Below are 13,655 nucleotides of genomic sequence, written 5' to 3' on the forward strand. Positions count from 1 at the left end.
GTTTCAACACACTAAAGGTGCCATCATTGGATCAGAATGTAGCTTAACATTTATAAACCTTTTGGATATAACGATACATGAGGCAGACCACCTAATATAAAATCATTGTCACAAAAAATAAAAAAATAAGCAATGACCATGAGAGCAGTTGTTTTTATTTTTTATTTTTTGTGACAATGATTTTATATTAGGTGGTCTGCCTCATGTATCGTTATATCCAAAAGGTTTATAAATGTTAAGCTACATTCTGATCCAATGATGGCACCTTTAGTGTGTTGAAACTGGTTATCCAGTAAACAGTATTTAAGCGATGTTGGCATTTAAATTATTTCTATCAAAGTTTTTAGTAGACAATATGGTGATTTCGGCCAGTGTCTGTAAGGAAGGTAAACTTCCTGAAGAATAATAATCTATATAAAAAATTGTAAAAATGTAAACTAATCTAAATTTATCCCTGGAACTAGTCTTAAAGTGGACCTTCTGTATGTTATCTAGCATTTTGTATCTTTATGCTCTAGGAGACTGTAAAGAGCATTGAAATTAGTTCAAATGTTGAGCACATTTGTCACTAAAAATGCCAACAGCTGGTAAGCAGTTGACTGAGCACAGTTACTGAGCTGGGACTGCCCAATCTAACAGAATATCTGTCCACCCATTTCCTCTTTTACATTAGATTGGAAAATCATCCTTCAGTTGCAAGGTAAACTTTTATTAGTTTTCCTAGGTTTTGATACCAATAATGGTATCCTCTTAAGAACCTATAAATTAACCCACATGGAAATATGTTACACATTGAAATACATCATCAATCTAATGATTTCATAATAAAGAAAATCATGGTACTTACAAAAATTAAATTATTTTGATGACCAAATGTTGGCCATGTCACAGAATAAAAATAAAACAGAATAGAGACGCATAGTCATAAGATTATGCCTGTCAACACTAAAAACACTAAGACAAACATAGACAGAGCTATGCCAGCCAGGATTAAGATTCACACGTAAGCAATAAGGAAACTAGGTGTCGTGAGCAGTTCTGCGGCAAGGCTCAGCCAGTGGCCAAGCGCACACATGAGTGGAAGCACAAGCGCAAGCGTTAGAGACAATCGGTCTCAAAGTTACTAAGAGCAAACATAAATTGTAAACAAATTGTGGTAGGAAGCAGTCCTACAAATGGACAAACCTACCTATTGGTACAGTACATTAAACAAGTTACCTGAGAACTAGCTACAAAGTCAGGGCACGAAAATTTACATTCAAGTATTATAATAAGAGGGCGAAGCCCCATTACAGTAACTAATAAATTAGTATGGGAAACACAAGTGTGCAGCAAGCAAATTAAGAAACACCTTAGCAACTAGGTGTCATTACCAGTATAATACAAAATACATAGAGACACATTGCACAACCGCACTATAATAAAGGGACAAAGCAGGTAGAAAACAATATCGGCCATACAAAGCAGACTGTGGGTCAACTCCACTGGAGTACAGGTTGAAATCCTTCAAAATAATTTCTATTTTTTAGTTGCAACAGATCATTATGTAAATTTTCTCTATCAATAATAAGATGTTTAAAAATTTGCAATTCTTCAAGAGTGTCTAATTTACATCCTCTGACTTCATTACGCAAGAGTTCAAGATATTTTATGCTTTGCATGCTTGTGTTTCCCATACTAATTTATTAGTTACTGCAGTGGGGCTTCGCCCTCTTATTATAATATTTGAATGTAAATTTTCATGACCCGACTTTGTAGCTAGTTTCCAGGTAAATTGTTTAATGTATTGTACCAAAAGGTAGATTTGTCCATCTGTAGGACTGCTTCCTGTCACAATTTGTTTACAATTTACATTTGCTCTAAGTAATTTTGAGACAGCTTGTCTCTAGCGCTAGTGGTTGCACTTGCGCTCACGCATGTGCTTGGCCACTGGCCGAGCCTTGCCATGGAACTGCTTGTGATGCCTAGTATCCTTGTTGCTTACATGTGACTTTTAATCCTGGCTGGCGTAGCTCTGTCTATGTTTGTCTTAATGTTTTTACTTCTGACATACACAATCTTATGACTATGTGTCTTTATTCTCTTTTAATTTTATTCTGTGACATGGCCAACGTTTGGCCCTCAAAATAATTTAATTTTTGTAAGTACCATGATTTTCTTTATTATGAAATCATTGGATTGATGATGTATTTCAATGTGTAACATATGTCCATATGGGTTAATTTATAGGTTCTGAAGAAGATACCATTATTGGCATAGAAACCTAGGGAAACTAATAAAATTTTACCTTGCAACTGAAGGCTGATTTTCTTAATTTCTTAACAATTCACAGTTGGTGAAGAGCTGCAATGTGTTAAAGATTTGTAGATTAGAAACACTGTTCATTCTGGAGACTCTTAGTTAGGAGATCCTATAGTTTTTATAGGTCTCTTAATTATATATTCTCAGGTCACCCATCTTGTGCTTTCTTCCTTTTTCCCTTCTTACAAAAAGCTTAGAACATAACATCATCAAACGTATCTGGACTCACTTTCATGATTCATCAGCTGATAGCCTCATTTCTCATTACAGTACACTAATGGCTTGTGTTTCAGTGATTTGAGGTATAAAAATGACAAAATGAAACAATCCCTAAAAGTAAATTTTTGTAATATGACTTAGAAATGGCATAGATGAAACTTTATGAATTATTTAGGAATAAAAAAGATGCCTCACCAAAAGGCAGATGTGCTGCTTTATTAATAGGTACACAAGCAAAAGTACAGAGCTTTCCTTTTTCAAGCTTGTACAAGAAACATGCACATGAACACACTCAGTCACATGTACATGCCTGTCTCTCTACATTTTGCTCAGTTGACTGCCAGCTGTTTCCTGGCCCACAGTGAGAGTACAGGTGTGAGGTGGTGGAGCAGGGTTGTAGGGGTGACAGATGGAGAGAAGCAAGAGGCAGGGAGAGGGTTGCGGGAGACATATAGTGGCTAATGGAAGAGTGAGGAGCCACATGTGGGATAGCTAGGGATGCAGGTAGAGGGGGCAGGTGGCAGGTGGCTGGGCACACAATTTTACAGGTAAGTTTCACAGGTGTCTGCCACCCACCCACCCTCCACAACATCCTAGTCCATCCCCATACCACTCCAACCCTCCCCCAACACTCTCCCTACCTCCCGCCTCTCTCCATCCCACCCTACCCAACCCTGCAGACCCACCTAACCCCAGTGCACTCACTGTGGGCCAGGAAAGAGCTGGCAGTCAGCTGAGCAGAACGTAGGGAGAATAGCATGTGCATGTGTATGTGTTTGTGTGCATATTTCTCCTACAAGCTTGAAAAAGGAAGTTCATTCTGAAAGCTAGAAAAGCTCTGTTTGTTTGCATACCTACTGGCAAACCAGTGCTTCTGTGTTTCAGTGAGTTGTCTTCTTTATTTATAAATAATTCGTGATTCCCAACCAGGCCTTACCATATATTATAATAGATGAACATTTGTGTTACTTGACATGCAGATTCCATAATATGTGGAAGAGTTCCATCTTGTAAATTAAACAGCATTTTATTATTGAGTAATACTTAATTGTGTAAATGCAACATGCAAAAAAGGTATTGGTTCACATTTTTACTTGCTACTATGTTCTACCTGGTAATGAATTTTGTGAATGTTTTTCTGTTTACAGTATGAGGAAAATAATTTCCATTTAAAATTCATCTGATACAGTAATGTGACATATCACAGACAAAAGAAACTATTCTATCCTAAGTTAGAGAATTTTTGTCATTATATTGCTAAATCTTTTTATTATTGGAGTATATAGATTAGTTTGCTTGGAACATTTGGATACTTAACAAATAGCTGTATATAATAACTGTAGGCCATATTTTTATTGTACAAAACAGTATTCTCACATTGATGATTGCCTAGCTCATAGAGTATATAAGGATAATACTGATAATATGAGATATCTAGGTTACTTCTTATCTCTATAAGGTCCTCAAAATATTAATTTAAAAGTGTTGGCATTATAAGATCTTAGTTAAACTGAAATTTTAATTGTGGCAGCAGGGTTTTGATTTGTGACCCTTAGGAGATATTTTTAGTGATGAAGTATGTACCTCAATGTCTTCTTGGGTCAACATTTCCCTGAAATAACAAACAAAAAAACAAATTGTAGTCCAGATCATATAGGTATTACAAGAAATCATAACTAAGATAAAAAAATATACACCAAATCATTTTGTAATAGTGAGTTACATGAAATGTAGCTCTAGTAATGTGTATTATTACAATGCTGATTGTAGCATTGTGGAGCCATTCTGATTCACAGCTGCTCAAACCACATCTCACAGAAATCATCAGAGCCTCGCCTAAAGTGCTCATAGCAGCATCCCAGATGTATCCAATAGTACTAAAGTCAGTTTGTATGAAAAATAGTATAATATAGTTTATTTTTTCTCCAGTGATAATATATATTACAATGACATTCGACATGTCATGTTGCAGTTTTATAGAGAATAAACAAATTTCTTAGAAATTTGTTAATGATACATGAAAACATTTTTATGATAATAGTGTTTACAGATAATCAACTGTAGTACACAGCATGTTATACAGGGTGTCCCTGCTTAAATTTCCAGTTTCAAAACACCGCAGAAAGAGAACTGATGATCAGACTGATGTCAAATTTTAACAGAACTGTTCCAATGTCTGCTAAGGGTCTGGAGAAAATCCTCACAATTTTCAAAGAGACAGGTTCTTTTGAAGTGTAATGAAAACTGTCACTGGTCCAGTGTCTGGTAAGGGTTTGCAGAAAAAAATTACAAAATTCAAAATGACAGTTCCTTTTGAAGTGCAATGTGGCATAGGGAGGAAAGCAGTTGATTTAACATCTGTCGAAGATGTGGCCACTGTATTGCAGGAGGGGTCAAGTGGTGGTGTAAAAATGTGCAGTGCATGGGGAATTAACTGAATGTTGGACATGCCTGTGAGCATGGCACATAAAATGCTATGAAACATCCTGCATTGCTATCCATACAAAATCACCCATATTCAGGAGTTGCTTCCTGCTGAGCTGTCATCAAGACAAACATTTGTTCTGAAATTTCTTGCTTGCATGGAAGTGGACAACGAGTGGCTACAGAACATTCTATGGACAGAGTCCATTTCCATCCATCATCTAAATACACCGAATTGCTGATTATGGGCAATGGAAAATCTGCATGCACATCAATGGGTACTACTTCATTATGCATAGGTGACTATGTGGTGTGGGTTGACAGCATTGTTTATAATAGGGCCATATTTTTTGAAGAGATAAAGCCTGTGGGTCCTTTTATCTGCACCATCACTGATAAATGCCATGAGAATCTTTTACACACTAAACAACATTCCAACCCTTCATGTTGAGTCCCATAGTGCCTAGAACCATTTGAACCAACCCTTCAACAGCATGAGTAGAATAATTTTTATTCAATATGGCACTCTTCTGCACATTGCACGGCCAGTGAAGCAGCTGTGGCAGAGACTTTTCAGAAATGCTAGAATTATCAGCCCTCGCTTCCCTACAAACTGGTCATATAGACCACCTGGTCTTAATTCATGTGACATCAGTCTGTGGTGGTTATGTAGAATATATTGTGTTCAATGCTCCAATTATGAATGTAGCTGAATTGAAGACACATAATGCACAACACATTCTGAATCCCTGAGACACCCCGATCTGTTGGGGAATATGTGGTTTCTTGATCTCAGCTTGTGACAGAAAATGGTGGCTAGCTTATTGTGCATATACTGCTCCAGTCTCATGACTATCACAAACAGAAGTCAGTATGCTTTTTATGCAATTTCTGGCCTCAGAACAATTAAAATTTGGTTTTTCCCATCTGATGTGGGATGATGTTGCCATGGTGGATGGGCTTGCCTAACAGTTACACAACTGTTGACTGTCAAACTTGTGCAATCACACACATTGAATAGTATGGAGGCTGTAATGTGCAACACAAACCATTGCCCCAGTGCTGCAATTCATCTGTCACTTGTAGCTGACCCCATTTGCCTTAAGGTAAAATTTTCATTAAATATTTTTTGTTCCATGACTTTTTCCTTTGCATCAATAATATACTGAATATACTGTCCAAATTCTGAGCAGTGGTTCTCTTTCTAAAGTGCTTTGAACCTGACACTTTAATTATAGGCATCCTGTACATACCAAAAGCCTGCATTAATTTACATGACATAATTTACACGCATAAGAAAAGCCTGCAAAATTATGTATTTCTGTGACATGGTTGATAATACAACTAAATTTATACAAACTGAAAACTAGTCTTTATAGAATGTATGTTAGCCATATTGCACAAAAGATTTGGAAATTTTATACATAGTCAAAACTCCAGAATGAGAATTTCCACTCTGCAGTGGAGTGTGTGCTGATATGAAACTTCCTGGCAGATTAAAACTGTGTGCCAGACCGAGACTCGAACTCAGGACCTTTGCCTTTTACGGGCACTTGCCTGCTAAAGGCAAAGGTCCCGAGTTCGAGTTTTGGTCCAGCACACGCTTTTAATCTGCCAGGAAGTTTCATAGTCAAAACTCATTTAAATTATATTTGCCCTAAATACACTTATCTTATATGATCTCTTCAGAATTTTCAGCTCTGCACATTGCTTTACTTTTTTCAGGAAACTTGTTTCCACATGAAAAATGAAGTGTTGTACTTCATTTTCAAATTTATGTTTACATTTGTCTTATGGCTTTGTCTGTAATTACTGCTGCACCTTATAACAACATCCAGAAATGAGGTCTTTCTTCAGTTTTCTTTTGAAGGGGCTCAGTTCCTTCATGCTAAGTGGCAGTCTGCTATGAAATAAGCATCCTGATTTTGTAGTGTTCCTATCTGACATTTTCAGTTTTTTACTGCAGATATGGTAATTGCATCTAGTTCTTGTGCTGTGCTGATGAAACTCTTTGTTTGAAGATGCTTTACAATTCACCCTTAAAAGGAGTATTTTATCATCTATGTACAAACTTGGTCAGTTAATATTTTAAATTCTTTGAATTTGTTTTTACAGGATTCACATAGTGTTAGTTTTTCCATTCATTTGATAGCTTTCTTTTGAAGTTTTCAGTTTGTCTGGATGTGTTCATCTATTGCTCCTTCCCATGCTTGTGTATAGTAAAAGATGCGAGGGAAGATAAGCCCACAGTACATTTTTTGCGTGGGTTCTGTGTCCATCATAAAGCACATTTGTTTCATTAAGAATATATTTGTACTTATTTTTGAGCGGGTATTATCACAATGGTTTTCCCATGTCAGATTTTGCATGTTCTTATGGGCTGTCTTTTCCAAATCCTTCACGAAGTCACTGCAAACTAGTAGAGTTGTGTCACTCAAGACATTGATTTAATTTATTGATTCATCCTATAAATCTTTCCAGATTGTGGGATACAGAAAAAATTCACACACACACACACACACACACACACACACACACACACACACACAGATATATGAATACAGTAATTATTTCAGCAGATACATGAATTTTAGCTTTATCCACTAAGTTTCTTGCTGTGTCAGCACTGTCTTGTTTCAAGTCTTTTGTGTCTTAAATGATCTAGAAATTCTTCTATTGAATAGAAGCAATGATCCAATAAGAATGATCTTAGGGTTTTTCATAATCACTTTTATATTTCCTTCAGTGAGCATGTCATTCATATACAAGGTAAAGAGCAGAAGCTCTAGTACTGAATGCTGAGCTTCTCCATATTTTACCTGCAGAAAATCAAAGCATGCATTTTTCTCTTTATTTTCAGATTTATGTTTTATTGCAACACACTTTTGCTGTTTTCAACAAATGTTGTTATAATTTCTGCAGCTTTTCCTCTTATGGGGAGATCTGAAAAATGTCAACATTTTGATAGAGTATTTATCAATCAAACCGTTATGACATTGATTAAGGGTGTGGTGTTGGATACTTCAGCACATGCCAGAAATAACTGTCACTTGTTGATTCACACACATTTCTCTGATTACTAAGCAAATACATTGGGATCATCTTAATAGGATTTTGCTGTTGTCTCTATCACTGATTGGAATTAAATTCTCATCTAATATCTTAATTTGTTAGATTTTTTTTGTGGTTCCTATATTTAGTCCTCATTATATTATGGTTTTAGTATCTACATTCCATGCTTTTATTTCTAGAGAATATAAAATATTCAGATCAGTTTTTTGTTTTGTTTTGTAAATGCAATTTTTTATACATTCAAAGAATTATTCATGGCTTTCCAATGCAAACTTCATTGTGGTGAAGGGGAGAAAGTGTTAAATTAAAATGAACTGTCTTGGATAATTTCAAATGTAAGAGAAATGCAGTCTGGAGGTGACATAAAAACAGAGCAAGGACAAAAATTGATATAATTACCTGGTGAGCACTACTATTGCATCTGTTATGTTGAGTCCTGTTTTTGAGCTTGTTTCAAAGAATGGTACACCATGGTCTCTTGCAATTTTTTGCCCATGTTCAGGATCCACACAAGCCTTTCCTTGAGCCAGTTTATCACCACGTAGATCTATTTTATTGCCACACAATATTACTGGGATGTGATGTTCAGTAAGTTCCTACAAATTTCGAATAATTAATTTTCTAGTAATACACTCTTCTTTAGTTTGCATTTTAGGTTATAATATTTACTTTTCTTCGCCATCTGGTGAACAAGATGTATGAAACAGGCAAAATACCCGCAGACTTCAAGAAGAATATAATAATTCCAATCCCAAAGAAAGCAGGTGTTGACAGATGTGAAAATTACCAAACAATCAGTTTAATAAGCCACAGCTGCAAAATACTAACACGAATTCTTTACTGACGAATGGAAAAACTAGTAGAAGCCGACCTCGGGGAAGATCAGTTTGGATTCCGTAGAAATACAGGAACACATGAGGCAATACTGACCTTACGACTTATCTTAGAAGAAACATTAAGGAAAGGCAAACCTACGTTTCTATCATTCGTAGACTTAGAGAAAGCTTTTGACAATGTTGACTGGAATACTCTCTTTCAAATTCTAAAGGTGGCAGAGGTAAAATACAGGGAGCGAGAGGCTATTTACAATTTGTACAGAAACCAGATGGCAGTTATAAGAGTCGAGGGACATGAAAGGGAAGCAGTTGCTGGGAAGGGAGTAAGACAGGGTTGTAGCCTCTCCCCAATGTTATTCAATCTGTATATTGAGCAAGCAGTAAAGGAAACAAAAGAAAAATTCGGATTAGGTATTAAAATCAATGGAGAAGAAATAAAAACTTTGAGGTTCGCCGATGACATCGTAATTTTGTCAGAGACAGCAAAGGACATGGAAGAGCAGTTGAATGGAATGGATAGTGTCTTGAAAGGAGGATATAAGATGAACATCAACAAAAGCAAAACGAGGATAATGGAATGTAGTCAAATTAAGTCAGGTGCTGCTGAGGGAATTAGATTAGGAAATGAGACACTTAAAGTAGTAAAGGAGTTTTGCTATTTGGGGAGCAAAATAACTGATGATGGTCGAAGTAGAGAGGATATAAAATGTAGACTAGCAATGGGAAGGAAAGCATTTCTGAAGAAGAGAAATTTGTTAACATCGAGTATAGATTGAAGTGTCAGGAAGTATTTGTATGGAGTGTAGCCATGTATGGAAGTGAAACATGGACGATAAACAGTTTGGACAAGAAGAGAATAGAAGCTTTCGAAATGTGGTGCTACAGAAGAAAGCTGAAGATTAGATGGGTAGATCACATAACTAATGAGGAAGTACTGAATAGGATTGGGGAGAAGAGAAGTTTGTGGCACAACTTGACCAGAAGAAGGGATCAGTTGGTAGGACATGTTCTGAGGCATCAAGGGATCACCAATTTAGTATTGGAGGGCAGTGTGGAGGGTAAAAATCGTAGAGGGAGACCAAGAAATGAATACACTAAGCAGATTCAGAAGGATGTAGGTTGCAGTAGGTACTGGGAGATGAAGCAGCTTGCACAGGATAGAGTAGTATGGAGAGCTGCATCAAACCAGTCTCAGGACTGAAGACCACAACAACAACAACAACAGTTATTTATGAAGTAGATGCTTCCTCGGTAAAGTGATACATGTCACTGATATCGGGAACAGTGCTTTGCATATGTCTAATGGACTGGGTGCATAGGCACACTTTACAAATAGTAACCCATTTGGTAGGTTTCAATGAAAGTAAGTAAAGTGATAGCATTGAGTTTCTCTCTTTCTCTCTTATTGTTAACAACAATACCAACACTAAACAATATCATATACCAACACAATGAAGACAAACTTGTTCATAATTCATCAAGTAAAGTGCTGGAGTAGTATAATTATCAAGAGCCATTTACTGTGACACAAAACAACTATTTCAGTTTGGTAAGATATTTATATAATGTAAGTGTTAATTTTTTTAAGAACTTGTGTATAGTATGTAATTTCTGTGATACCAATAACTTGGAAAGAATCCTTAAAAAATTCTTCATGGCTACAATATAATTTTGGGTAAAACAAAGATTAATTCATGCAAATTTGTTTCCAGTTACATTATAAAGCATATGTACTTCTGAAACTTCTTGCCCAATTAAAACTGTGTGCCAAACCTAGATTCAAATCTGCAACCTTGCATTTCCATGCTCCTAATGACTAAGCTATCCAGATAGAGTTCATAACCAACTGACATTGCTTCAAAGATTAACTCTTGCTTATGAAAACACAGAGATCAACAGAAAATTGTGCAGCTGATACCACACCAGTCTGTGATGAAAAAAAAGAGCCATCCAATTTTTTTTACCAATATGTCCACTTTAATTGCACTAAATCATTGGTCATTGAAACCATCATCCTCTCTGACAGTTTCTTCATTGTCACATGACATTTTACCACAAGGTAGTGTTTAACCTTGCTGTTGTTAAGTGAACATAGTCTTGATCTTCAATTTTCTGTCACTGACTGCTGAAAGACTGATAGTAAGCAAGTGATTGTGCTTCTGACATATTCAGCTAAAAACCCACCAGGCAAATAAAGTAAACAGTGATATAGCAACACAATTTAGTGTCCTGGAAAGCAGATTTGAAAACAAATGTGCAATATATGATTTAATATGATTTTCTTGGGATTTAATATCATTGATGCACAGCATCTCCCCATTAACCAGTGACCTTGCTGTGGTAGGGCGCCTTGCATGCCTCATTTTTTATTTATTTATTTATTTTTATTTATTTATTTCGTATTCCATTAATCCGTATTGTGATAAATCACAAGGATGTGGAATGAGTCATGATTACATACAACAGATATAATACACATATATAAAATGACAAAAATGTACCATAAGATTATGAATAAGTTTGTAGGTTAAAATCAAATCAAAGGTATAGCTCAAGTAATATAAAACAATACCTAAAAAGGAAATATAGTACATTTTCCAAATTAAACAAATAATACACATATATAAAATGACAAAAATGTACCATAAGATTATGAATAAGTTTGTAGGTTAAAATCAAATCAAAGGTATAGCTCAAGTAATATAAAACAATACCTAAAAAGGAAATATAGTACTTTTCCAAATTAAACAGTTAATGTGATCTATAGCAAACAAATTTTTATCAGTATAAAAAAATCATTGCTTTATCTGTAGATACTCATCAAGAGAATAGAAGGAATTTACCATTAGGTATTCTCTCAATTTACATTTAAAAGTAGGTAAGACATTAATGTGATCTTTAATACCTGATGGAAGGGAGTTGAAAATTTTTGTGGCTGAATAATGAACACCTTTCTGAACAAGACTTAAATGTTTCAGATCCCTGTGTAGATCATTTTTAGACCTAGTATTATGATCATGACATTCACTATTAGTTTTAAAAAGAGATAGGTTGTTAGAAACAAAAATCATCAAAGAAAATATGAATTGAGAGGTAAGTGTTAATATTTGTAACTTATGAAACAGACTTCTGCAAGAATATCAATTGATACAGATAGCAGTACCTTAAGTCCACCATAATGCATAGGTATCTGTGGAGAGGCAAGACAAATGTGTGGGTCCTAAAGAGGGGCAGCAGCCTTTCCAGGAGTTTCAGAGGCAGGCAAAAGCCTGTATCCAGGATGAATTTTTCACCCTACAACAGAGTGTGCACTGATATGAAAATTCCTGACAGGTTAAAACTGTGTTCCAGACTGGGACTGAAAACTGCAACCTTTACATTTTGCGGGCAAGTGGTCAACTGACTGAGCTATCTGAGTATGACTCACAACCTGTCCATACAGTCTTACTTGCACTGGTACCTCATATCTTACCTTCCAAACTTCATAGAAGTTATACTGAAAAACTTTGGGGACTAGCACTCCAGGAGGAAAGGATGTTTTGGAGACGTGACTTACCCACAGCTTGTGGGATCATTTCCAGAGTGAATTTTCCACACTCCAGTGGAGTGTGTGCTGATATGAAATTTCCTGGTAGATTAAAACAGTGTGCTGGACCGGGACTCTAACCCAAGACCTCTGCCTTTCGCAGGAAAGAGCTCTACAGACAGAGCTGCCCAAGCATGACTCACAACCCATCCTTACAGGCTTACTTCCATCAGTACTTCATCTCTGACTTTCTAAACATCACACAAGTTTTCATGCAAATTTTGTGGGAATAGCACTCAGTCTGAGTGATTGACTGATCTGCCCTTTTAACATCAGCCAATGTGGCCATGATGTCCTTGTTCTGCAAATGGCAGAAAGCAAGGGGAAACTACAGCCATGGACATGTAGGGCATGCAGCTCTTCTGTAAGATTAAATGATGATGGTATCCTCTTGTGTAAAATATTCTGGAAGGAAATAGTTTCCCATTTGGACCCATGGCTGGACTACTCGGGAGGATGTGGCCATCAGGAAAAATAAAACTGTCATTCTAAAAGATGGAGCATGAAATGTAAGAGCCCTTAATTAGGCAGATAGGTCAGAAAATTTGAAAAGGCAAATGGACAGGTTGAAGTTAGATATAGTGCGAATTAGTGAAGTGCAGTGGCACAAGTAACAAGGCTTCTGTTCAAGTGAATAGAGGGATACAAATACAAAATCAAATAGGGGTAATGCAGGTGTAGGTCTAATAATGACTAATGAATGCCTCCAAACACCATAACATCTGGTCCACCAAAATGATTATGTTCAACAATGCTGGACATACCTTCACGCGGCAAGAGGTGGGTCATGTAATGCACCCAGAAACACTGTTGAACATGATTGCTTTGGCAGTCGAGTTGTTTTGGAGTGGAGTGGCATAATGTTGTATGGGTGTACTTCCCTCCAAATCTTTGAACATGGTACATTCACTTGTCAATGTTATTGTGACACTGCACTCCTCTCCATGTGCATCTTTTCAGAGGTGCATTTGGCTTTGACTTCCCTTTATTGATAAGAATGTGTGCCATCATCAAACTGTGCAGGTGGAGTAGCTCTTTGAATAAGAGCATATTCAATGGATGGAATGACCTGCCCATTCACTGACCTAAAACCCACTGAGAACATGTGGGATGCGTTGGGGAAATGTACTGCAGCACATCAACATCTGCCAATGACCATCCAAAAGTTGTGACTACGAAGGCTTTCCCGGCGTAATAATTGATAATATTCTTCTCGG

The 13,655-nt window shown here is 36.5% G+C and overlaps 1 protein-coding gene across 1 annotated transcript in view; it reads right to left on the reverse strand.

Moving 5' to 3' along the window:
• Nucleotides 1–3,269: 3,269 nt before the first annotated feature.
• Nucleotides 3,270–13,655, reverse strand: part of LOC126298278 (ras and EF-hand domain-containing protein-like) — a 349,695-nt gene continuing 339,309 nt past the window's right edge. The window contains exons 12-13 of the mRNA XM_049989578.1: nucleotides 8,416–8,612; nucleotides 3,270–4,132 (exon numbers count right to left, since the gene is read on the reverse strand). Coding sequence (XP_049845535.1) covers nucleotides 4,039–4,132; nucleotides 8,416–8,612 — 291 coding nt within the window. The 3' untranslated portion in view covers nucleotides 3,270–4,038. The remainder of the gene's footprint in view (nucleotides 4,133–8,415; nucleotides 8,613–13,655) is intronic.

This window comes from Schistocerca gregaria, chromosome X, assembly GCF_023897955.1.
Source record: "Schistocerca gregaria isolate iqSchGreg1 chromosome X, iqSchGreg1.2, whole genome shotgun sequence".
In the NCBI taxonomy this organism is placed as follows: Eukaryota; Metazoa; Arthropoda; class Insecta; order Orthoptera; family Acrididae; genus Schistocerca; species Schistocerca gregaria.